This window comes from Plectropomus leopardus, chromosome 8 (assembly GCF_008729295.1).
Source record: "Plectropomus leopardus isolate mb chromosome 8, YSFRI_Pleo_2.0, whole genome shotgun sequence".
Taxonomy (NCBI): Eukaryota; Metazoa; Chordata; class Actinopteri; order Perciformes; family Serranidae; genus Plectropomus; species Plectropomus leopardus.
Genome location: NC_056470.1, coordinates 9163349 through 9187072, shown reverse-complemented (window position 1 = coordinate 9187072; position 23724 = coordinate 9163349). Strand labels below are relative to the sequence as shown.

The 23724-nt window shown below is 39.0% G+C and overlaps 1 protein-coding gene across 1 annotated transcript; it reads left to right on the top strand.

Moving 5' to 3' along the window:
* The first annotated feature begins 3396 nt into the window (after positions 1-3396).
* On the top strand, positions 3397-22445 carry fam131c (family with sequence similarity 131 member C). Its single transcript, XM_042492603.1, has 7 exons — positions 3397-3459; positions 9277-9532; positions 11144-11208; positions 13546-13630; positions 20126-20371; positions 20647-20736; positions 21853-22445. The coding sequence occupies exons 2-7, from the start codon at positions 9502-9504 to the stop codon at positions 22122-22124; spliced, it is 789 nt and encodes a 262-aa protein (XP_042348537.1). The 5' UTR covers positions 3397-3459; positions 9277-9501; the 3' UTR covers positions 22125-22445.
* The last annotated feature ends 1279 nt before the right edge of the window (positions 22446-23724 follow it).

Sequence of the window (23724 nt, the reverse complement as noted above, 5' to 3'; positions counted from 1 at the left end):
AGAATTCAATTGCAATAGCTCAGTTTCAACCTTTAGAGGGCAGTCACTATACATATTTAAAACACAACATGTAGAATTTTAATGCTTTGTAATGAAATGTCAAGAGTTCCACTTGAATCAATCAATAACACTACTTAGCACCCATATATATGACTTTTCAATCAAAAAAAGTGGTTTGGGGAATCAGATACTCTTTAAACCCCCCTCATGCTCTGATTGGTCAGCATTTCCAGGTCTTCTGCACTGTCATTGTAGTCATGGATCGGAATGCACGGGAGTATGGGGGCACTTTCACCCCATAAAAAATGGGGCTGGGTTGTCAGAGAGCTGGAAACAAATGTACAGGAAGATACATATATAGACATAAATCTAAACACAGATAGCAGAGCTAAACAGAGATAAGCAAACATAAACATAAAGCCATTATGTCGAGGTATGTGAGTTTGAAAATACTGTTAAACAACAAACATACAATTTCTACAGTATAAAGGTCAGACTGGTGCCATATACTGTATAAACAGTAATGCAGAAGCAGTGCAAACCGTATGGCAGAGATAAGAATGTTGAAATAAAAAAGTAGGTGTAATTTAGCATTCCCTTGGACCAGCTGCTCAGTTGTGAGGTTTTCTTCATTTTTCTTTCTTATGTAAGAGCAAACTAATATCTGGTAAAAGATGTGATCTTGGGGCTTTGTGATGGACATTTTTCACATATTATAGACCAAATGATAATTGGATTAATTGAAAACATCATTGGCAGAATAATCACATGGGGAAAAAAATCATTAGTTGCAGCCCTCGAGTGAAATTCACCATCATGACCATAACTTTTGGGCAATAACGATCACTGTATTTCAACTAAAAGTTTAATTCCTTGTTTTCATGTATTTATTTTTATTTTTTTCTATCAAAGGAGCTTAAGAAGCTAATATAACAATTTAACAGCAACAAAATTCCCATGAGGAAGGAAAAAAAGCGCTGCGTCATAGTCTATTTCTCTCACTCAGCAGGATGCATCTCTCTCTGCGACTTTGGCTCTTTTTGCTGCAGAGCTACTCTTTGTCTCAGCAGCCCCCCTCTCTTAATTTCCGCCTGTCTGCATATGTTTTGGAGGCCATTAATCGTCCCCTGCACAACATGCACCCCAGCAGATAATTATGGTCATTAAACCAATTATGGAGCACATGGAGGGGAGGTTTCAGTCAGGCCCCGGGGCCTCCCACTCCTGTTCTTCTCTTACCAGGACGGCCGAGGTGGTCCACCGAAACCCTGGCAAAGCTTTGAATAAAGAAGGGAGTGAATTACTTCAGCCCAGCTCTGGATTAATGCAATTTCCTGTTGGTGTAGCCTTGAGAGACCTTGCCAACTTCGCTGCAGGCAAAGTAGCCAGAGCCATTAGCCAGAAAAAGTCCTCCCCATTTTCACATCCCTTTTTTTGCGAGACAAAGCAGCCATTTAGCTTTATGTCATCAAAATATGCTTTCCTCAAAGCTAAGAGGACTATTTTGGTGCTTCTGTGGCAAAGCACAGAAAAAGAGAAGAAGAGATCAGAAGTGGCAGGAAAGGGAGGGAAGGGTGGTCAATCTGCAGACAGTGGTTTTCAACATGCTCTGTCTATCATGTGATTCTAGAGCTAATATTATGGTTTCATTGTGCCTGACACAGAGGGAGTTCTGGCAGAGTGAGGCTCGAACACACAACTGTGATTACTTAGTTACTGAGATAAATCGAGCTGAGACTTCCAGTCACCGTCCACATGTGTAGGCAAGCCACAGAAAGTCCCTCACACTTCCTCAGAAAGTCTCACATGGTTCGTCATGTTGGAGAATGGACTGTCCTCCGTTGTCTCTGCGAGGTGTTTCCCAGCATTGTCCATGTTGTGCTTGGCTCAGTGTCTCTGCTCTCTGCAAAGAAAGCAAAAATAAAAGCCAGAGAGGAACAAGGAGCTCTTATACAAGTTTTCTCTGCTCATTCATGAATGACACGTAAAAGTGAAATGTAGCTCCTGTAAAGACTCCAGAATACATAAACACAGAAAAACATACCAAATCCTGCAGGTTGAAGATAAGATCATGACAAGCACATTATGGTCGAAACAGGTCCAGCTGACAACCAAATGTTGTGAGTTTTATTCACAGGCGTTAGTACCTTGGCAGTTAGAAACTGTAGCAGAGAAAGCAAACAAATGAAACATGAGGAAATTTGGGATTGAGGAACTGATGTAAAAATGACTTGAATTTGAAAGAATGAATTTGTGGTTTTGGCCACTTTAGCCGCAGACGCTGCACAGAGGAACTGAGCAGACTGTTGTTTTTTTTTTTTTTAAATCAATTTGCTTCCTGTCTTTATGCTAAGCTATGCTAATTTGCTCCCTACTGCAGATCTGTTTTTAACACACAGACATGACAGTGGTTGACCTTCTAATCTAACTCTTGAAAGAAAGCAAATAAGCACTTTAACCCAAAATAAAAAAAGACATTTCTCTAAACAAGGTTTAGTGTGTAGAAGCTTTGAATTTGTGCTGTTTTAGAGCTCTGCAGTACTGATTGAAGAGAACTTCGCTAGTTTTTCTAAAATCTGTAAGAGACTGTACTTTATTTATCAGAGTAGGGTGTGTGACTTTGTTTTCTTTAATATCATGACCCTATAAATTGCCATTGTCTTTTGTGCAGGTGAAAGAAGCAAATCCAGTAGTCACTTGCATATTTTACCAGAATTTGGCTTGTGGCTGGTGCTAATTTCTAACCCTGATACCTACCGTAATATGTAGACATGCTGACAAAGCAGTAATATGGGATGGCCAGGGATGAGAACATGTCTACCCTGGCTGACAGTGGGAAATTGCATGAACTTGCATAACCTTCCCTTCACCATAAATAACCATATTTCACAGTTTCTGGTTATGATAAATGGTATTATTATGGAAATTTTTAAAGAAAACATGCCTTTAGAACTGACATGCAGGTTTTGGGGTTCTGATGGTATTTAACACAAAATTAGATCATTTAAAGTTGAAAGTCCCTCATCCTAAACAAAATCAAAAATCATAACTCTGAGTGCTTTAAAAAGTATATGAAGTACCTCCCCTCTTATGAATAAGAGGTGTAGTGTGGTGCTTTCAGACTTTTTGGGAAGAATGGAGAGCATCAACTTGTCTTTAATAGTTAGTCTGTGTTGTCAGATTGTTATAAAGAAGATTGTGATTTCTGGGTTTTTGGGTTTATGTATACTATATTTTTCCCCTCCTGTGTTGCCCATCCTTCGCTCACTCAGCTACACACCTGTTCTGCATCAGCCTCGTTACCCCTTCCCTGCTCCTCAGTTTTTCCCAGCTAATCAGCTCGCAGCATGTTCTTTTGCCTAATCACCTCATTCCCCTCACCTGAACTTGTCTGCACTTTTCTCCACCTGCACTTCATCCTCTTGTCAGACCAGCTTGTATCTAAGTCCTGTTTTTCAGGTTGGTCTTTGTTTGGTTCTTGAAATTTGTTGTGTGAGCTTCAGTTTGTTTTTTCATGCTCCAGTGTTGACTGAAGAGTGATCTGTTTGAGTTGCTGTTTTCACATCTTATGACAAAAAAGCTCCTTCAGCTCTGTGGATTTAGTGAGTGTTACAATAAAGATTTTTTTTATTTTTTTTACGTATTTATTGTTTTACAGTTCACCAATTCAGGAAAAAAAATCCATATGGCCTATGTTCAACAAAACACCATATTCAAAGTGTAGATTCCAGTCAGGTAAATTCTGATAAAAAAAAAAAAGTATCTAAAAATTCTTGTCAGTTCAAGGAGTGAAGGACTGTCTTTGGTAATCTGGATTTTCAAGTTTTTCTTTTCATCTGGATTTTTCATGTCTGAATTTAATAAATTAGGTTCTTTCTTTTTTTCTGTATCGTTCCAAACGTCTTCATCCCACATGGGTGAACGAGACACTGCAGTTTTATGAAACTTACACATGTTCAAGTAATACAAATTAAAAAAAGAAGGATGACACATTGTAAAGTACAAATTTAAAGATGTGTGCCCTGAAAAGAACTTCCACATTTTACCGTTATTTCTGATTAATACCTTTTTTTTGTGAAGTCTCTCCAAGTTTTCTCCAAATAACTATAATCACTAAACATAGTTCCCAGTAGAACAGGCAATAGAAAACAGAATGCATTTCATTATATATTTCTGTATCAGTCAAACAACACACTGAACAAATCTGCTTTCTTCTTCAAGACTGACATACCGTCTGTAAAAAGAAACTGTAAAATGCTAGATCTCAACAGAGCACATAAGGATCTTTTGGTTTCAGATGACTTACATACACCATAATTCTCAAAACCATAAATATATTTTATCATCCCTAAATGTACACAGTATTGATTTAGTTCACGTACCATCAGCTCATTGCTCTTTTTCCTAAGCAAACAGATTCTCTGAACAATAAATGCTGAGCCTTGCATTATTGAGAAATGCCTCACCAGAGTTATGAAACAATGTGCACAAATCTCACCAAGAGCCAATGATGTGTTTATGCTGTATAAATATCTTTCTTGTCAGCCTAACAACAGCGTCATTAGGCCTGGGTGGCCGAGGCATCAGCCTCAAGGAGCCCTGAATCTACATTTGTAGACTATATATATTCCAAACATAAGAACAGTCCTGATAATAATATATATATATAAAAAAAAGCCCTGCATCTCACTCATTAAAAATTCAAGTTTTGGGTCCTCTGTGTCATTCAGACAGGGCATTTTGTGATTGCATGTGATGTGCGCGTGCAAGAGAGAGTGCATCAGTAAGCCATTAAAGCTAGACAAAAACTGTGATGACATAGTAGAGAGAGACAGATCGAGAAACAGACAGATCGCAGCAGATAATGGAGAGGTGAACAGGGTGCCCCAGAATCCCCAAAATAACACCCCTTAAGCCTACTTTCTTCCATATTAATACAAACATTTCTTCCAGTGAGCAACTTCATTTTCAGAATCTGACATGAATCTTTGGATCAGAATTTGACAACTTGAATACAGTAACAATAGTCCTACTTTCAGTTAATATTATCCTGATTGTAAGTTTTAAATTGCAGCATAAAACTATTTATTATTATACTGAGGAGGCCATGTTGGACACAAACCACAATAGCAGCGCTCCAAAATCTTAAAACTCTCTGATCACAGCTTCCCATTTTATGTCTAAAGCTCATGCCATCTGCCAAACGAGCCTTCATCAGAGCCTCATCAGGACTGATTTTGTTGTTGCATGTGATCCTACAACGTAGCGCCACTGCAGCCAAACCATGTTGAGCTTTCAAATAAAATGTCTGACTCTTGCTCTCCTTGAGTTCCCGCAGACCTTCAGTGGAGGGCTGCAGCTCCAAATGTGAGTTGTGTGAATGTGAAGCAGGGTGGGTCTATAAAAAGCATGGTGGTCTGTCAGCTTGACCTTGTGAAATGTTTAAAATACACCTCCAAGTTTTTTTTTCCACTGTATTTGACTTATATCAGAGTGGGAAATTCCCACATTGACACAGACTCAACAAAGAAGTTGCATATCCCGCAGGAGCTGGATCATTCTCAATTAGAGAATCAAAGTAATCACACTTATGTTCCATCATAACTTATACTGAAAACAGTTTCATGCACATAAACGGCAATATTTGAGAATCATCTCGTGTTGAAAGGCATCCAACTCCCTCTTTGCCTCAAGGGACCACAGAGATGATTGTTGCTGAATGTCTGTGGCTTCCCAGTGAGGAGCATCACTCCGTGTGTATGTGTCTGTCTCTGTGTGTGTGTGTGTGTGCGCTTGTGTGTATGTGCGGACATTAAACATTCCTCCTGCTCCCTTTGCTGTCTTCAACTACTGGGCAAAAACCCACATTCTCATCCAATGAAATTCAAGATTTGTTTTGTCTGATGGAGGCGCTAAACAGTCTAGAGATTCAGTCTAACATACACGACAAAACCAGATTTATAGGCGTTGGTTGTTAAGAACTGCACGCAGGGACAAAAAGGCTTGCAGGACAACCTGTTCCTGCAACATGCGAGGTGAGAGGCAGGGACAGATCATTGGGGAAGACTTTCTCTTGTTGGACTGAATTATTTATGGACACTTTTCCTCTGCGCCCTTCTGCTTTGTACCTTTTTTGTTTAACAAGACATTTACACAGAGTCAGCAGCAAGTGGAAGGTTGTGGTGTTGCTTCCCAAAGCATACAACATGAGTTATGTGGTAAAGAGCTACTGCACTTTTGCCTTTTCACCACAAGAGGTCAGGCTGCTCCTAACGAGCCATCTCCTCTGTCAGGACAAGGAGTACAACTCAATTTGAAGTTTGGGGACCTTTAAAAGTTTTTATTGTACTTTTTTATATATTTTTTTTATTAAGGCTTTGGAGATCATTGAGAATATTCAAGATCCAGATATTCCTTGAAGGGTTGCTTTTCTGTGAGTTTCTTGAGGATTTTTAGGGTCCCCAAAGTGTCATACAGGTTTCACTGAACATCTTCCGACAGTTTCTGAATGGCTTCTGTCATCCTAAAAGAGGTTACAGGGTCAAGTAATCCAGTGCTTTTGAAATGCTTTTGTTTTTTGTCCGTTTTTTAGGGTTCCCTCAGTAGGGCTCAATGGATCTTTGGGGACTCCATTTAATTGAAGTTCTTCAGAGTTTCTTCATTGCATTTAGCCCTGCTGGCCAACAACATCATTTGATGTTGTTGATAACCAATATCTAATCCCGATGTCAATTTGATGTACAGACGACAGATTATGTCAATATTGTATTTAAATTGAGTTGTTAAGTAATCAAAACCAACATCTTCCAAATGTTTCATGCCAACATCATCTTAGGGTAGATTAAGTTTGTCGTAATGTCCTGAGACAAAACCCAACATCTGCAAAACATCATATTGTTAATATCCACACAACATGAAATTCCAATGTTGTCAGACAAATTCTAAACCCAAAATGTAACGTCTGTCCGACATAAGAGTCCAACATCTTTCTGATGTTATAATGACGTGTGGTGGCAGCAAGGATGTTTTCTTGAAGAGGTTTCAGGAATTTGTCCCCCTCAATATTTAGAATGTGTGCATTTGTTTCCCCCAATAAAAGCATAAGTAGCAGAGGACTTTTATTTTGACAAAATTAAAGACATTTCCGCCATAAATTCATAACTAAAATTCCACAGAGTGCTGGATGTTGAGTGTTTGGTGCTTAAAAATTCTCTGGCAAAGGACCCCCAAAAACCCTATCCCCTTCCCAATGTTGATATGAAACCTACACCGAGGGGTCCATGGATTTCTAGAGGGAGTTCCACAATTTCCTAATTATATTTTAGGGTTCACTGAGGCTGTTTTGGGAGTTCTTGAACATTTGCCTCTAAATTCAAAATGTTACCACCTGCAGAAACCAACGTACCCCTGGATGCCCATTAAAGCAGCCTGAAATACCTAATGACCCCTGGAAAGGCATTTCGTGCCTCTGTGGTGAGGTTCAGGGCCAATAAAACTTCAAGTTTAGGTATATCAGTGAACAAGATCTCCTCATACAGATTTCCTTTTGACAAAACTCAAATTATGGAGGGATTATGGATGGTCTGTCTTGCATTTTTCTGTTCTTATTGTGAATATAGTTGCAAGCAGCTAATTTAGGGCTTGTTGTGCATTTATTGCTACTTGGTCTTTCATTTTTAATCCTCTTGTTTTTGACTTCCCTAAATCTGAAGGACATTTTTTGTGGGTTGAGTAAGGATAAGCACTGACGTTAAGTGTAAATGTATCTATCCCAAGGGCAAAGAAAAGGAAAACCTTCTCTTTAAAGGGAACATAAACTGTAATCAACCCAATCCACAGCTCTGTCGAACTGAGCTGAGATTTCTTTCAGTGCTGATGTCAGCGTCCGCTGTTTTGCTGACTTTATCAGCAACATCCTCCCCCTGCCCATCACATAATGTTTCTTTCGCTCCGTTCTCGGGCAAATTAGTTTAGGGAAAAAAAAGCCTCTAAAACATGGAGTGGCTTGGTTGCCGTGGCAACAGTATTATCCCCATGAGCACTGTTGCTGCGGGTGATATCAGCAGAACCTTGGTAACATTATCCCAATGTTCGCACCACGAGGAATCTGAGACAAACAGGGACAACAAATGCTGTGGAATATTGTGTCTGATTGTGTCTTCCCAGCTGTGTGTGTGTGTGTGTGTGTGTGTGTGTGTGTGTGTGTGTGACAGAGCTAACAGGTTCACAGGAGGTGCAGCACGCTGTGTACAAAAGTGTGAACATGTCTGAATGTTATGAAATGGAAATTAGTTAACACCAAAAATTTCAGATTCATAATAATAACTATAATTTACACCACAACCTGTTTGAAAACAGATTAAAAACCCCCATAAATATCAGAAACAAACAACATCAGTTATTTTAATGAAACCAGCTGAGTCCTCTTTTCAAAAATGGCTCAAAAAGTTGGCAAAAGTTGCATCATGCAAACAAATCTTTCTCAGTTTTGAGGACAAGACTGAGAAATACGTAGTAAAGTGGAGCGCCTACTAGCATACACACTGCTTACGTGTCAGCTGCTTGTAAATAAGATTAGATTATGCTGTATAATCAATATAAGAACATAAAATTGTTTTGTATGTGTGTGTACTTTTTTATTTATGTGTGTATTTATTATTATTATATTTGCATATAAAGGAGTCATTACATTTGTTGACCAAAAGTGATATTATTTTTGTAAATAAGTTCAATAAAATATCAATAGTCATATTCTTTTACATTAAAACTGACAAATAAAACTCCCAGTAATTGGAGTCATAATCTCAGTGTAAACTCTAACTGCAACCACAATGGTGAACGAGCTATTAGATTATATTTCACTTTATGTGACATGCATGACAATTACATATTAATTTTGAAGGAAACTTTTTACATTTCTTCATGACAAGTATTCAAACACTATAATTTTGGTAATATATATACATATATAAAGAGAGTGAGAGATATAGATAGATAGATAGATCTACTATTAAGTAAGGTGCTGAATTGTATATATTCAACATATAGCTCAGTCACCAAGCCCTCCATTCACACTGAGTCTCCTATATAAAGTAGGATGGAGAGGGAGAAGAGAATGGGAGGAGAGAAGAAGAAATACAGGGGAGGAGATTCAAAACCGTCAGCAAACGGGCATTCATGCTTTCTCCCTGATTCCCTCTCTCTCTCTCTCTCTCTCTCTTTGTCCCCCCTCCCCACACTTTGTCTGTGTCACTCTCTCACCTCTCTCCTATACAGACAAGTCAGCCAATGCATAAGCCTGCAGCTCATCTTGCATCCGCTCTCACTTTCTCCCCCCCTTGCCTCAGTTCCTCCTTCTCTCTGCTCACTAACAGACACTTCTCATACCTCTTTCTCTTCCCTTCCTTCCTCCCCTTCTTCCTTACCTTCTCACCCACACCTCATCGTCCTCATCCTCAAGCCGCCATGGTGAACAGATAACCGCCCGGCCGTCCTGAGACCATGGGTGCCTGCCTCTGCAAAGGTCACAAAGGTCAGTGCCCACCTGTTTGTGCGTCCAGGTCAGTGTGTCCATCTGATGATTGGACTTGCAGGAAGTGTTGCCAGCAGCCAACAAACATTTGAACTGTTTCAGAAAGTTACATCATGCTCTCAAGAAATCGCTGTGAATGTGAGAATCTAGGAAAAAAACTGTGAAGTAATTAGATCTCTGAGGTGTCAACAACCACCTGGATCACATTTTCAGCGTGGCAGTAGTGTTTGTATGATGTGCATCCATCATGAGATGGATGCAACTGATGTACAAATTCTGCCATGAAAGCATCCATCCGAAACTTGTTTTCATCTACTCTCTCACAGCTATTCCTGATCTCTGTGAATCGGTGAGATTGCTTTAGATACAGGACTCGGGGAGCGGGAGGTTGATGAGAGGGATTTTGAGGATCAGTGGACAACAACAGCGGCTTCAAGATGTGACAGCTCCATCCCAGAGCTCATATCCAACTTGTCGTGACTTGAAGATGTGACTCGCGTTGCAATTTTCTCTCTCATATTTACCCTCTATGCCTGCATTGGAAATAAGGTAGTATTTGTTGTTGGGATGAAATAACACTGCCTCAACTAAGCTGGTGGCAGGACCTCTTTTAGAGAACACAAGTATTAATTTGTGCTGTCAAAACAAAAGATCTAATATAATAAAAAAGTTGATGTGAAGTGCGCCAGTTTTCTGTGATACCTCTGAACAACAACCTTGTTATTCTGCCATAACATGACATTACACATCACATTCTCACATATTATTTTCAGCCTGAATCTGATAATATTTTGGGAGACAAAGTCTGCTTTTCTTCAGGAAAGGTTCCTTTTGACAAGGTTAAGGGTAATGAGGGCAGTGCTTTCAAGCTGGAAAGAAAGAGAGAAGCCAGTTGTGTAGCTCCAGGCAGACAGCTAAGAGAACTGCAGCAGTGTGTCTATGTATTTGTGTGTTGTGAGTCAGGGTGAGATTTAACCCCACAAGGACAGTGGATTGGGTCAGGAATCGTGATGTGTTTCTCGACCTACTAATAGAATCTGAAGAGGCCGGAGACCAGATACAGCCCTGTGCATCATCCCTGTGTATCTGTGTGTGTGTGCGTATGTGCTGGCAATCTTGACTTAAGTAAATGGAAGGGTAACACCGCCTCCTGTTGCTGTCGTGTTTCCATAGTGACAGCCAATTGTCTTGACGACCCCTCCCAGGGGAAACCCCAGGGCCGTGTTTGTATGTCTGCTTGTAAATGTGTGTGTGTAGGTGTATTCGGGTGTATGTGTGTGTGTGTGTGTGTGTCCACTGACCTTTCTGATGATGTCGTTTCTCCAGTGCTCTGAACTGCGCTTCATTTCCTCTTGTCACTCATATGAACGTCATCGCTGTCAATTAAATAGCAAATATGTTTAGAAGGCTCTGGTTAAATGCCTCTCTCTGTCTTCTGTTTCTGTGTCTCTGATCAATTCATATATGAGTCTCATTGACCCCTGACCATCAGAGACAACTGGGATTTGGCTTCAAAGACCCCTGCCTTGAAAAACACACATCAACACACATAAACCAACATGCATGAAGCATGAATTTCACCCCAGAATTTCTGTGTGCGACTCCCAACAGAGTTCCATCATCCCATGACAGCACAGCAGGACCAGATTGTGGAGGGTCAGCCATCCTCTGCCAAGGTGAGTGAAAGCCCTCACCTTTACATTATAGGTTTGATTCTAGGTGTGGGCCCTGTTTTTATGTGCATTTTTTTAATATCAGTGTAAAACACTGTGTGGAAACAGCAAAAATTTCATTTTAAAAAATGTCAAGTTTTTACGCCCAAGGAAGGTGGAAAAGTTGGTGTATCAATAAAAGGTAAATCTGACGAAACAGATTCAGTGACTAAATGATGACTCTTTGTTTCCATTGTCTAGTGTGCTCTCTGGCACTGTACATGCATGCATTTCCTTTATTTCAGGATTAACTGGGGCTCTTTTAATTACGTCATCTCTTTGTAGCCTCTTCTTCTGACTAGAGAATTAGGACCCTGCTAATCTTAATAAACTGACTCCCAATATTTGCAATACAGTAGTGGATAGAAACGTGCATAAATGTGCATCTTCCATTAGAGATTGTCTGAAAATTCAGGTAAAATGTGTGCTACATTTGGATGGAAACTCAACTATTTGCCTTTCAGTGTGTCTGTAATTCCCATATAGGCTATTTAGAGTGAGAGCAACAAGTTTGGTTTTGACAGTATGAGGTAACCAGAATTAAAACAGCTTTCACTGAAACTCTTTTCTAGAAAAACATAGTCCCTTTAAAAACACTTGATGTTGTGTGTGTTGTGATTTATCCAGAGTAATGGAGAAGGCTACTTCTTACTCGGCTGTTGGCTCCATTTTAATGGTTAATATATCTTTCACACATAACATGTTCAGTCTGCTCCTGTCTGCATGCCTCTCACTGAGACGATTAATCAGCTTGACGCTGTCTCTGTATTTGTGTATTTCACACATTAACATCTGCTATTCAATGAACATCATCAGCATTTTACAAAGTCTCAAATATTAAAAAAAACCCAAACAAACCAAAAAACAACAAACTGCTACACTTGCTACTTTTAGCCTTCTTCTGGACTAGTGTCATGTAGCTCAAGTAAACAAGTTGTCTAAGTAAGCCTTCACATTTCTGGTATCTTCATTAGTAGGCTATAGCATCAGTGACTGGACAAATTTATACACTTTATAAAACTTTTATAAAATTCTTCATGGAAAGTTGAGTAAAGATGAATCTAACTTGAAACAAACAATCACAATTATTATTATGGTTTAGCTGAGGCTGGTCAAAGGTTAGCTAGTGTTGCTAGCTGGAAAGCTATTAGCAAAAGAAACTTAAGGTATTATTGCCACTGAAAAAAATCTGTTTAACAGTGTGTAACAGACATTTACTAAAGTAGGATATGTTTGTGTAGTTCATGAGTGCTGAGAATTACATAAAGGCTTCAACACGGGCTTTTGCTTTGCCTTAACAAGCAAGGCTACTCTTTAAATTATTGAATACAAATAAAACAAATGTCAAATCTGCCGAACAATGTCTAACAATGATTATTCCATGATACATTTACAGATTTAACACGTTACATAAGAATCGTAAAACATTCATGAAAGAATGGCTGTTTTTGTTTAATAAAAAGAGCAGTTTCTCAGAAAAAAGGACAGGGAATTTAAAAGATCCCTTTGGGTTTGCAGTGACCGCACGTCTGGCACCAAAGCCAAAGCAGTTGATGTGAAAAACAGAAACTGACTTAATTTTCCCAAGAGAGCACTTGGTTCTCCCATTTTGTTCATTTTACATTCAAGTGACTTTTATGCAGGATTTTTATCGTCTGTAAAACCTAATTTAGATTTTGGTTTTCTACAGTTTGAAGTGGAGCCATGCACTAATGTGTAAGCATGTGCTTACTTATCATCCCATTTTGTTTGCAACAACTTAGAAAAAAAGCTTGAAGGTTTTATTCCTAGATAAAAAATACTTAAACCAAGAGAAATACATATGAAGTACGTTTTTTTCTGTCCATATTGATTGCAGCTACTTGGGGATAAATACCACGGTGTGAGTTTAAAATGCCTTCATTTGATTTGAGTGTGAATGCGACAGGATTTTCACAAAAGCCGGCTGTTAATTGTCATTATCGCCATTTTATGTGTGTGTGTGTGGGTTCAGTCGTCACACACAGGATGCCTGAGAAGAATGTATGCAAATGTTCTTATGAGTGTGTATGTGCTGTTTTTGTGTTTTTGTTGTATGGAAATCTCATAGCTTCAAAAGATTATACAAAAGGGTTAGCTGCTCATCTGTGAGATGTCTCTTTGTCATATGAAACCCACTGAGGAACCCATATCAAAATACATTGGGGACAAGTAAAAATAAAGCTATTTCTGTTACGTTCACAGGAAATACAAGCCTTCCTCCTTACATTAATGATACAGACATAATATGATCTCTCTCTTTGTGTGCATCATAATGTGCAGGATGGCCACAATCCTTCCAACGGCAGTGTGGCTGATAAAACCAATGGCTATGATATCGGCGAGCTGGCCACCTCCTCTTTAATGGGTAAGATGAACACACATACAAACACACACATACACACACAGGAACATAAACAGCTTCAGACCATGTGCTGTTTCATTATGAATTAAACATATGAGACAGAGGAAACAGCAAGCTGGGAAACTGTGTTAGTAACCATGGGACGTTAGTAATGTAATTTCCCTCCTTCTCCGTGCCCTTTCTCACCCACACATAGTGTCAGCACAGGGCTGCAATCACCTATTTAACAACCATCGAGGAGGGGCTGCGAGAGGTGGGGGGGTGTTCCTCCAGATGAAATTTCTAGAAACAGCTAATCACTTCAAAGCATTTTGGAACAAAAATCCAGATGACTTATCCTATATAACATATAATCCTATGGATAGTTTAAGTAATGTTACATACAAGGTGAAATATATATTATGCAGGCTTTTCTTAAAAAACAATGCATAGACTCATACCAAAGTATCATAATTTCTGACACACTACTACTACTACTACACTACTGTTTATGGTAATTGTTTAATGTATTCTTATATTCTTATATAATGTGTGGTGACGACATGATATGACATGGCATACGTAATTTAATATAACTTAGCAATGACTTTTGGTTTTACCCTTGTCTCCTGGGTCAAATTCTTGGGTTTGTTTGACCCATTTAACTCCCCCAGCCTCCATATGTGTATTCTGTCGCTCTTTATACGACCTGACCTCCTCCTTTGCTCCTATCACATGACAGACAGACTTCAAACACAGCCCAAACAGCCAAAGCATGAATATTAGGGATTGTAGAACAGATATTACTTTTGTCAAGACTGACTATCTCTTGCAAAGAGCATCAGTTGTTTACTTCTATTAGCAGAGACTGACTCACACCAGCAGCACTTTGCTGTTTAGCTTTTAAATATTCCACAAAAAAGATCACAGATTATGTAACCTTCACAGATCAACAAAACAATTATCCAGTTTAGAGATGATCCAAACAATTGGTAATTCTCTCTCCTTTTAATGGCAAATTTTTTTTTTTTTTTTTAATACATTTGAGTTCCCCCACTGCACTAATGCTGATTGGTGCCAAATTTTGTTCACAACATAAGAGAAAAAATATAGTCAAAATTGATACATTATTGGGGTGACAATTTATTACTTTCTGAATATTGTGGCGTTTTTGTAAGCTATACACCAGCTGTAACACCAGATTTACTGAAACAGACATGTATGAACACTCAGATAAAAGTACACACGTTTCTTTCTCCCATTTTATTTTCCTTTTTTCCCCTTAACCTTTGAGTCTGGCTTCCTGCTCTCTTCATGTCGGTGCCTCCTACTCTTTTTCATCCCCCTATCCCCATCCTGTGTCTGTCTGCCTCATCTCCACTGCTTTCCTCTCTCAGCGAGAGGTTAATTATCTGACTTAATGTGGTATGCTTTGCTGAACTTTTCCCAGTGAAAGCTCCTTTATTACCCCAGCAGTATAACTGCACGGCTGGGAAAACCTCATGAATATGTTAGACAAATACAGACATTCATGCAGACAGCTGAGAGGCTGACACCTGCTTTGGGAGTGACAGAACCGGTCCAGTTAAAAATGAAAAATAAAAAAAGCTTTTTGACATTTAATTAGACATAATCACTTGTGAGTCTTCACTTTAAATTGCGGGGTAAGTTCTGTTGAGTCGGGCAGTCAAGAAGTGCAGCTGACAACCCAACTGCTCAAATCAGATCACACTGCACAAACTCAAATATTATTGTACAAATACAATTACATCTAGAGGAATATCATGCAGACAGTATTATTCTTTTTGTATGATGCAGTTTGATGCAATAGGCTGATGTGATTTTATTAGAGGCAAATAATGTTAGCCCTGCTGCTGGAACCCAGAAACTGAAAAGTCCATTGGATTTCACATATTCAGTAGTGTTGAGTTCTTGCCAGATTTGTTAATCTTACAGATTTTGTTAGTCTTGAGTGTTTGTCAAAAGAAGATAAAGATGGTCATTAAAATCAAAAGAGTTCATCACTTTGACAGTATGAATGTGCTCAGCAGATTTCATGGAGGCCCAGTTAGATTATGAGATATCTTACATGGTAAATCTATAGAAAAAAGTAATATTCATGGAGCATTCATATTCATTTATAAAGGACTACAAGCTTTCCAACACATCCTCTGAGTTTCCTTGGTTGTAGTAGAAATTATTGGATATCTTAGTCTTGTTTGTTGTGTTGCCACAGCAAACACAGGTCAAGTCCTTTATTAAGGATGAACTTGCTCATTAAATTTTGTGGCAGTAACATTTAGATATTTTCCATGGAAAGGCAGACATTTTGATCTTATAATAGTATTAAGTAGAAATAAGAGGATCACCAAAAATATTAGTATTTATGCGTTGGGGACCATGAATATCAACAGTAGATATGATGGTAACCTGCCAAGAGGATGTTGAGATGATCTAATTTTAAACTGTTGCATAGACAGACAGAGTGACCAAACAACCAAATGTTACAAATATGCATGCACATGTTGTACTGGTATTTAGCCATGTTAACAGAATGGCTCAAGGGATGACAATATCTGTCAGTTGCTTTGGTCCAAGACTAAAATATCTCAACCAATATTGATGGTTTGGAAATTGTGAATAAACATTCACATACTCATCAGAAATAATTGTATCAACTTTGGTGGTACTTTAATGTTTTATCTGGTGCCATTATCGGCTCAAAATCATAAAACTTTGGTTTCTGACTGAATGCCTGCAAAACTAATGACATTCCCATTGGTCTAATTATTTGCCTTCATTACTGTTATTATGACGAAGTCTTGTTTGGGGTGGTCACGTGACTTTTGGCATGGTGAAGAATCGAAACATCTAGCCATCTAGTTTTATGAAAGGTTGACATTTTGTTGAGTGTTTGGTTTTGAGTGTAACATCACCACTGCTAAACATTAGCTTGTCAGCATTGTCATTGCTAACCCATTAGCATTAAGCTAAAAGTGCTGTGTCTAAGTAAGGCCTGAGAGAGCTGCTAGCATGGCTGTAGACGCTCTCTTAGAGGTGCTGAAGACTATTATTCTTATCAGTCTTCAACATTCCACATTGTATGGACCCTTTTTGTTTGTTTTTTTTCACCACAATCATGACTGCAGCTTTGATTTTCTTTGTTTTTTTTATGGTAAAGTCAACCACAGCTTGAAATCAGCTCTAGTTGCATGAAAACAGGCAAAGTACAGTACTTACCAATTTTATCTCTTAGGATGTAATTCAGTGTAGTTTTCTAGAATTATTCCCATGTTGGCTGGTAAATAACAACACTGAGTGCAGCACCTACAGATTTTATAACACTCCATGTTTGTTCGCCAGTCTGTTTTTGTTTACCCCCTCTGTTTCCCCACAACCTACAGCAGGGAGTCATGCCTCATATAATGCAGTATATGCCTATTTTTGTAACAGGACTTCTTCCTGACTAACTGGTTACTTTATTAGACTTGTAACCCTGTGTTTGCTGTGGCAACACAATAAACAAGACTGAGAAATCCAAGAATATCTACAAAAACCAAGGAAACTCAGAGGATGTGTTGAAAAGCTTGTAGATTTCTATATCTGATTTTGTAACGTCTCGGTTTCTCGTAGATTGAGACTTTGTTCAGTGAATGAGATAAGGTTTAGCAAGCATGCCAAGTTTTTGTCAACTTAACTGTGAAGCAGAAAGCATTCTGACTGGAAATATTACATATTGGTATGGTTTGTGTACCATTCAGGGCTCTGTAGCTGATTATTATTTTTATCCCAGAACATCATTGGTACCCATTTACTGAGCATATATGATACTGGTATGAGATGGTTGTGCTTAAAGATACCAAAAAAATAATATCCACCCCTATAACCACAGCCTATTTATCCCCGCAGCTTCTTTCCTCAGTCCTAAACCCTGCCTCTGTACACCGCAGTGAAAATAGTTTTGTTCTGTTTTGTCTTTTCTTGTGAAGCAGGGGACTACAATTTTCATTTCATTTTGCAACAGTGTGTTGTAGAATGACAATAAATGGACCTTGGGTGCAAAAGTCCAAGAATTGGAAGAATACACAAGAATTACATTCTAACCATTTTGTTATTATTTACCAAATATTATCAGTGAACTCAGCAGTTCCTCTAAGCTTTATTGAGCAATTTTATTGTCCTATGAGTATTTGTTCTGGTTTTACTACCAACGACGTTGCTTTTGGTCTAATGTCATTGCTCTAATGAGCCTCGTTTCCAGACATAACAGGTTGCTGTTTTCTGCAAAAAGCTGTGATAAATTGCCTGTTACCTGCCCAGCACCAAACAGCACACAGGCAAGTTTAGCATCTAGCAAGTCCACATAATGGATCATTTAGTGGCTTAAAGAATCCGACATTTTGTGGAGACTGAAAACTGAATTAATGAATACTGGACTACGTTTGTCAGGGGCTAGAAACAAGACTCTAAATGAATGCTAATGATGCTCTGTATCTGCTGCCCACCGCATTCAGAGGGACATATTTAACGCATGATTATTCTGCAGGGTGCAACGTCAGCCTAATATGATTTGGTCCTTTTCACTCTGCAGTGCGGACAGTCGGGCAAAATATCCAATTTGGAAACCAAATGGGATCTTCCTGCGGTGTGCACATAACTTAAATAGATGCAAACATAGCTTCCTCACCATCAGTCAGAACTGATCATCATAACAGAGTGAACTCAGGCTGAGACAGCAGTGGGTGTCGCAGAGCACAACAAAACACAGAGAGGACTCTCTAGGTGTTGAGCTCAAATAAAAATAACATGTCGGGATGTTTTTCTCGGTTTCAATTAGCCCAGGCAGCCAAGTCTCTCACTTTTTTCATTTAACTGTATCCACTACTCTCTAAGCTTGTTACCCCGTCCTCCTCTCCTCCTGTTCTTGACTCTGTTCTGCCTTTTTTTAACTTCTTAACCTTTCCTCCTCATTCTCTTCCTAAACCTTTGCCCTCTCAACCTTTCTGCTTTTTGTCCTTTTACATCTGTGTAATTTACCTGTTCTGGAGTATGACCAAGCTAAGCTGTCACTTTCGTTCGAGCTCTTCATTTCCCCAGACCTCTCTTCCCTTGTCTGTTGAAATGATGGCTTCTTTGCAGTTTTGCCCAGTGATTCATGTTATGAATAATGTATTACTTTTGAGATTAAAGGGACAAAGCTCTATTATGTACAGCTTGGTATGAGTCAATTTAGTACAAGCAACAGAGCTGTAGATTTCGGGCTTCATTTGACTCTTTTGTCACAATTTATAATAATTTGTCACAATAATAAGGACTTGAGATGTGAATTAACTGCCCTGACTTTACTTACTTAAAGCAACAGTTGTTAACTGGTATGTTTTTGTCATATTTGAAACTATATCAAACATTATATCCTGACAGAATATGAGATACATAATATGTAATTAAAAAACTAAAATTAAAGAAGGAATAAATAATGATCACGTTCCTTCTCTGCTTAGTTGTAAAATGTTTACAAACTTTTGTTACAAACTTTTGTAAGTAAGGTGACTTTTGTGTCTGACGCCAAAATCACTTACAAAGCGGTGGTATTTAACAACTTCGGAATGAGAATGAGCCCTCTCAGTTTGAGCAAATATGACAAAAACTTTTTCAAACTACAGCTTTAAGAATTAACCTAAAATTTGAAATAAAAAAATATTTATGTCTCAAAATCTGACCTGGTAAAATCCCAAGATTAAAAAAAAAATACAGATACACAATAGCATGTGTGTGCACAGTCAGCAGAAAGCATAGGAAGAAGAGTTTGAGCCCAGAATGTGAAGAAGCGTCAACACAGCATAGGATTGAAAATGTTACAGTAAACATTGTGTCATTTTAAACGTCAATGTTCGGAGAACTGAAAGAATTCAAACTGACTTGTAATTTTCTTATGAAAACATAAAGTAGTGCCTGAAATAAACTACAAAAAAATACCAAAGTTGTTTCGTTTAGTGTTATGGAAATGTTAAATTGATTAAATTGTGAGAAAAAACATGTTTTTTCATTAGGTTTCCTATTCACGATAGCGTCATACTGTGCTGTCAAGGTGCTGCCAGTAATAAACAAGAAAATGTACAATCCACTCCAACATCACCTCAGGTGCTGTTACACTGTCATTTTCAGTTTTCTCCAATTTATTTTCTATGGAGCTCTACATCAGAAGGCAGCAGCAGAAATGTCTCTTTCATGCTTTAATTTATGCAAATCAGGAGTAAATGCTCACCTTCAAAGTCTGAATTATGCTTAAAGTATCATCGTTTCCTGATTATTCTCACTCTGTATCTTTTTTCCATTTTCATACCTCGGTCCCTCACTGTGGCATTTCTTCTCCACCTGTACACCCTTTCATGTAGCCTATCACATCATCTTTTTTTCAAATTGTCTGCTTCTTTTCTCTGCTACAACACTTACTTCATGTCCAACATTTAATCCACTTTATCAAGATGTATCCCTCCTTCTCCTCCTCCCCTTATTTAGGGCTGGTGGCCACGATAAAGGAGCATATCACTCAGCCGACGGCGATGGCCCAGGGGCGAGTTGCTCACCTGATTGAGTGGAAAGGTTGGGGCGGAGGCAGCGAGGCCAGGGGAGGCGGGGGCAGCTGGAGCGGGGCCTGGGGTAAAGGAGGCGGAGGCTGGGGGGGGATGGGTGCAGAGCTGCAGGAGGATGAACAATTCTACTCCCAAATGACAGACGAGATCAAGGAAGCTCGCTTCGCTGCAGGTGAGACAGACGAGTGAATTCAATTCAAGAAAAACAAGATGTGGTCAGTGGAGATAAAGTGGCAGTCAGATCCCTCTGAGCATTGTTTCTGTTCGATTGGCTCGTCAAGAGCGAGCATCTCCAAAAATCAATAGTCCTTAAGACGTCCCATGACAGTGGCTCAAATCTTGTGCACTTATGTGATTTCCCTTTATTTGTGACGGTGGTAGACACAGCGAAAAACAACTGGGGGTCGATTTCTGAGAAAAGCAACATAAAATGTGTTTGTTTCACAGGAGTAGCAGAGCAGTTTGCCCTAGCAGAGGCATCAATGAATGTGTGGTCGATGAACGACAGCTTGGAGCAGCCCTCCACCAGTTTACAAGGTTGGTCATGGAAAATAATCACAATAGCTCAATACGAGTGAATCAAAGGATTAAAACACAGTCTCTGGTAGAGTCTCTGATGCAGCTTGTTTGAATATAATCTCAAAGTCCTTATTTTACCTTGAAGTCTTTTCTTTAATGTTGATAGTGGATTTTTGAGACAAATATGACTCATCAAGCAACAGAAGGCCTGTTGCACAAAATAATTGGTCACATATATGGTACGCAAATATCTCAAAGACCTGGTTTGCTCTACCATATTGGAGGAATCATGAGTGTGATGTGTGCAGTGTATATCACTGGTGATGGTTTTTATATTTCAATCTGGTTTTTCACACAAATACAGTGGTGAAGGGATGACATATTTGTTTTTAGGCCAACGAAGTTAGTATCGCACTGGTACCCTCGTCAAAAAATCTTATGGGATTTTTGAATGAGATTTTCGATCATCACCAAAAATAAACTCTGTGATGAACACAAGTTTATAATACATATACTTTAGCATGATAATCCTTACAGATGAGCACCACTTTCGTGTGTTTTGAAGCATAAATGAAATCGCCAGAAGCAAAAAGCTATTGTTAGGCTATGAACGAACTACATCGTGGTCGCACAACTTAAACGGCACCACCCCGAATTGTTTGACTTCTGATTTGATTTAGTGTGCTTAATTTTCTACAAAACCCTCTCCTAGCTTAGCGTGAACTGATCTTACTAATGACCTGATCTAGCTAATGTTATTTGTTTAAACTGAAGAGCTAGATAAAATAAAATCAAGCTATGGAGGAAATTCACTGTATTTCATTATTTTAGTAATAATAAGTGCTTGAACATATGATCCTCATGAGTTAGCAAATATTTTCCTGCAGAAATAGCTTTCCCACTTAAAGTCTTGTGTTATCAGCCCCATGTTTTGCAGCAGCTGGTAAATGGCACCTTTTTTTTAAAATGATTTAAGCAGCGAGTGTATCTGTGCTATTTCTGTAATATACCAGTGTGAAGCTTCTAAATTCTCTACAACCTGAGAGCAACCAGCTGTCACTGAATGTGTCATTCGGATAATTTCTTTAGTGTTTTCAAGAGGCATTTGGCTAATGCTGTTAATATGCTCCTCAGCAGCACAAAGCCACTTCTTGTCCCAGTTCCTGCTGGATGGCGGAAGCGTCAGCGTTCCCCAACACCTGTACAGCATCCATGCCCAGACTTATGGCGACAGCAGGGCGGCCAATCTAGCCCCACCACCAATGGCAGATTCCATTTCTTCAACGTCCAACACCCAGCAGAACAGGGATCGTCCCCAAGGGGACAGAAGCACTACAACTGCAGAGGCTGCAGTCCGACACGTAGATAGCAGCTCGCTATCCGAAGATGACGTTTTTTATAACTAGGCTCAACAGGAAAACAAGCCAGCAGTCTTGATGGCTAACACTAAAATGAGCGTCACTGAGGGGACTTGAGTCTCAGCCACCAGCAGCGACTGCTACAAGAAAAAAACGCAGACATGTGTAAGATATCTCAAGAGGCAATTCTTCAAATGGCTCGTCTGGGAGGGTTTCAGCACCTGGTCTTCAGCTACAAAGACTACAAATTGTATTTTCTCCCCACTTGAGGTGTATACTTTTGTGAATGTACAGAGTTCCATTGTTACATTTTAATTTTTTATTCGATGTACATTAAACACTTTCATATTATGGATAGAGCTGTTAAGAGTCGAGCGATACTGGTGTAAATATCTTGGTATTAAACATACATTTTAATATATGTGTTTTATGTGGTTGTCTAATTCTGTTTTTGATTCCTTTTTTCCTTCACATTTAAGAATTGCATAGATGATGTATGCAGTCTGACCTAAAGCAATCAGAGTAGAGAAAATCGGAAAGAAATTGATGTCCTATTTGAGGTTTCTCATCTGAATCTAGAGATTAATTTCTGTAAAGAAAGCGTACATCCAATTATCTGTCTGAGTCTCAACTATGATTAGCTATTCACACTTTTCTGTCTGAGAGCAACGGCTGCAGGGGAAAGCTGCAGAGAAACGACAAGCGCAGAAAAACAGAAAGGGAGAAGGACACAGAACTCGTCAGCGTGCATGTCGTAGGTGTGTATTTCCACACGTATGTCAGCATGCCTTCCTGTGTGTTTGAGAGTGAGGGATGGTTGGAAAATGGAGGTGTTGGTGTTACTTGTCACAGTGTTTATTTAGCACAGGATTACACAAAACGAAGCTGTGCTGTGTGGTGCGCCCAGACTGTTTCCCCTTTTGTTATCTCAGTGTAACTCAAAATGGTTTTCAATTGATGAGGAAAAAAAGGCAGCATGGATAGTATGATGACATCCATCATGAAACAAAACCCTTAATTTTAGGCTTAGGTAGTTCTCCAGAGCTCTGTGGCACCCCCAGACATTTCTCATAGGGGCGGCCAGATGGGGCCACCGAAAAATCTTGAGGTTGCACACCAAAACAAAAAGCCGTTACTGAATTTCAGGTGTTCTATTTCCGCTGATGATATATAAACTAGTTAAAAACGGTGTAAAAACTGTGCCAATATTAGAGTTGAGGAAGGACACACTGATATACTTTGGTTTCTTCTTTTAAAGCTAATGTTAATAATTAAATAATTATCTGTGCATAGATTAATAGTTCACATTTTCATGTTCCTTAATAATCCCGTCTAACATGTTATGTATCTGTGCACATGTTTCACGATTCATTGTTCATCATAAGCTGGTGGTCCTTTTAGTTTAAAGGAAAAATATACAGCTTTAATTTGAAGGAGTACATTGATTGCAAGGAAGCTTTACTAGAAACAAGCATTCTTAAGTTTCAAGGAGACTTGTGAATACTCATAGCACCTATTTTCATTCAGACATCTTCAGGCCCCATTGAAAATTGTCCTGCAAATTGTTCCCTTGTCAAAATCTTGGCTACATTTAGAGCATTAATTACCCTCCTTCACAACAAGCTGTGCCACCAATGGATGAATTACA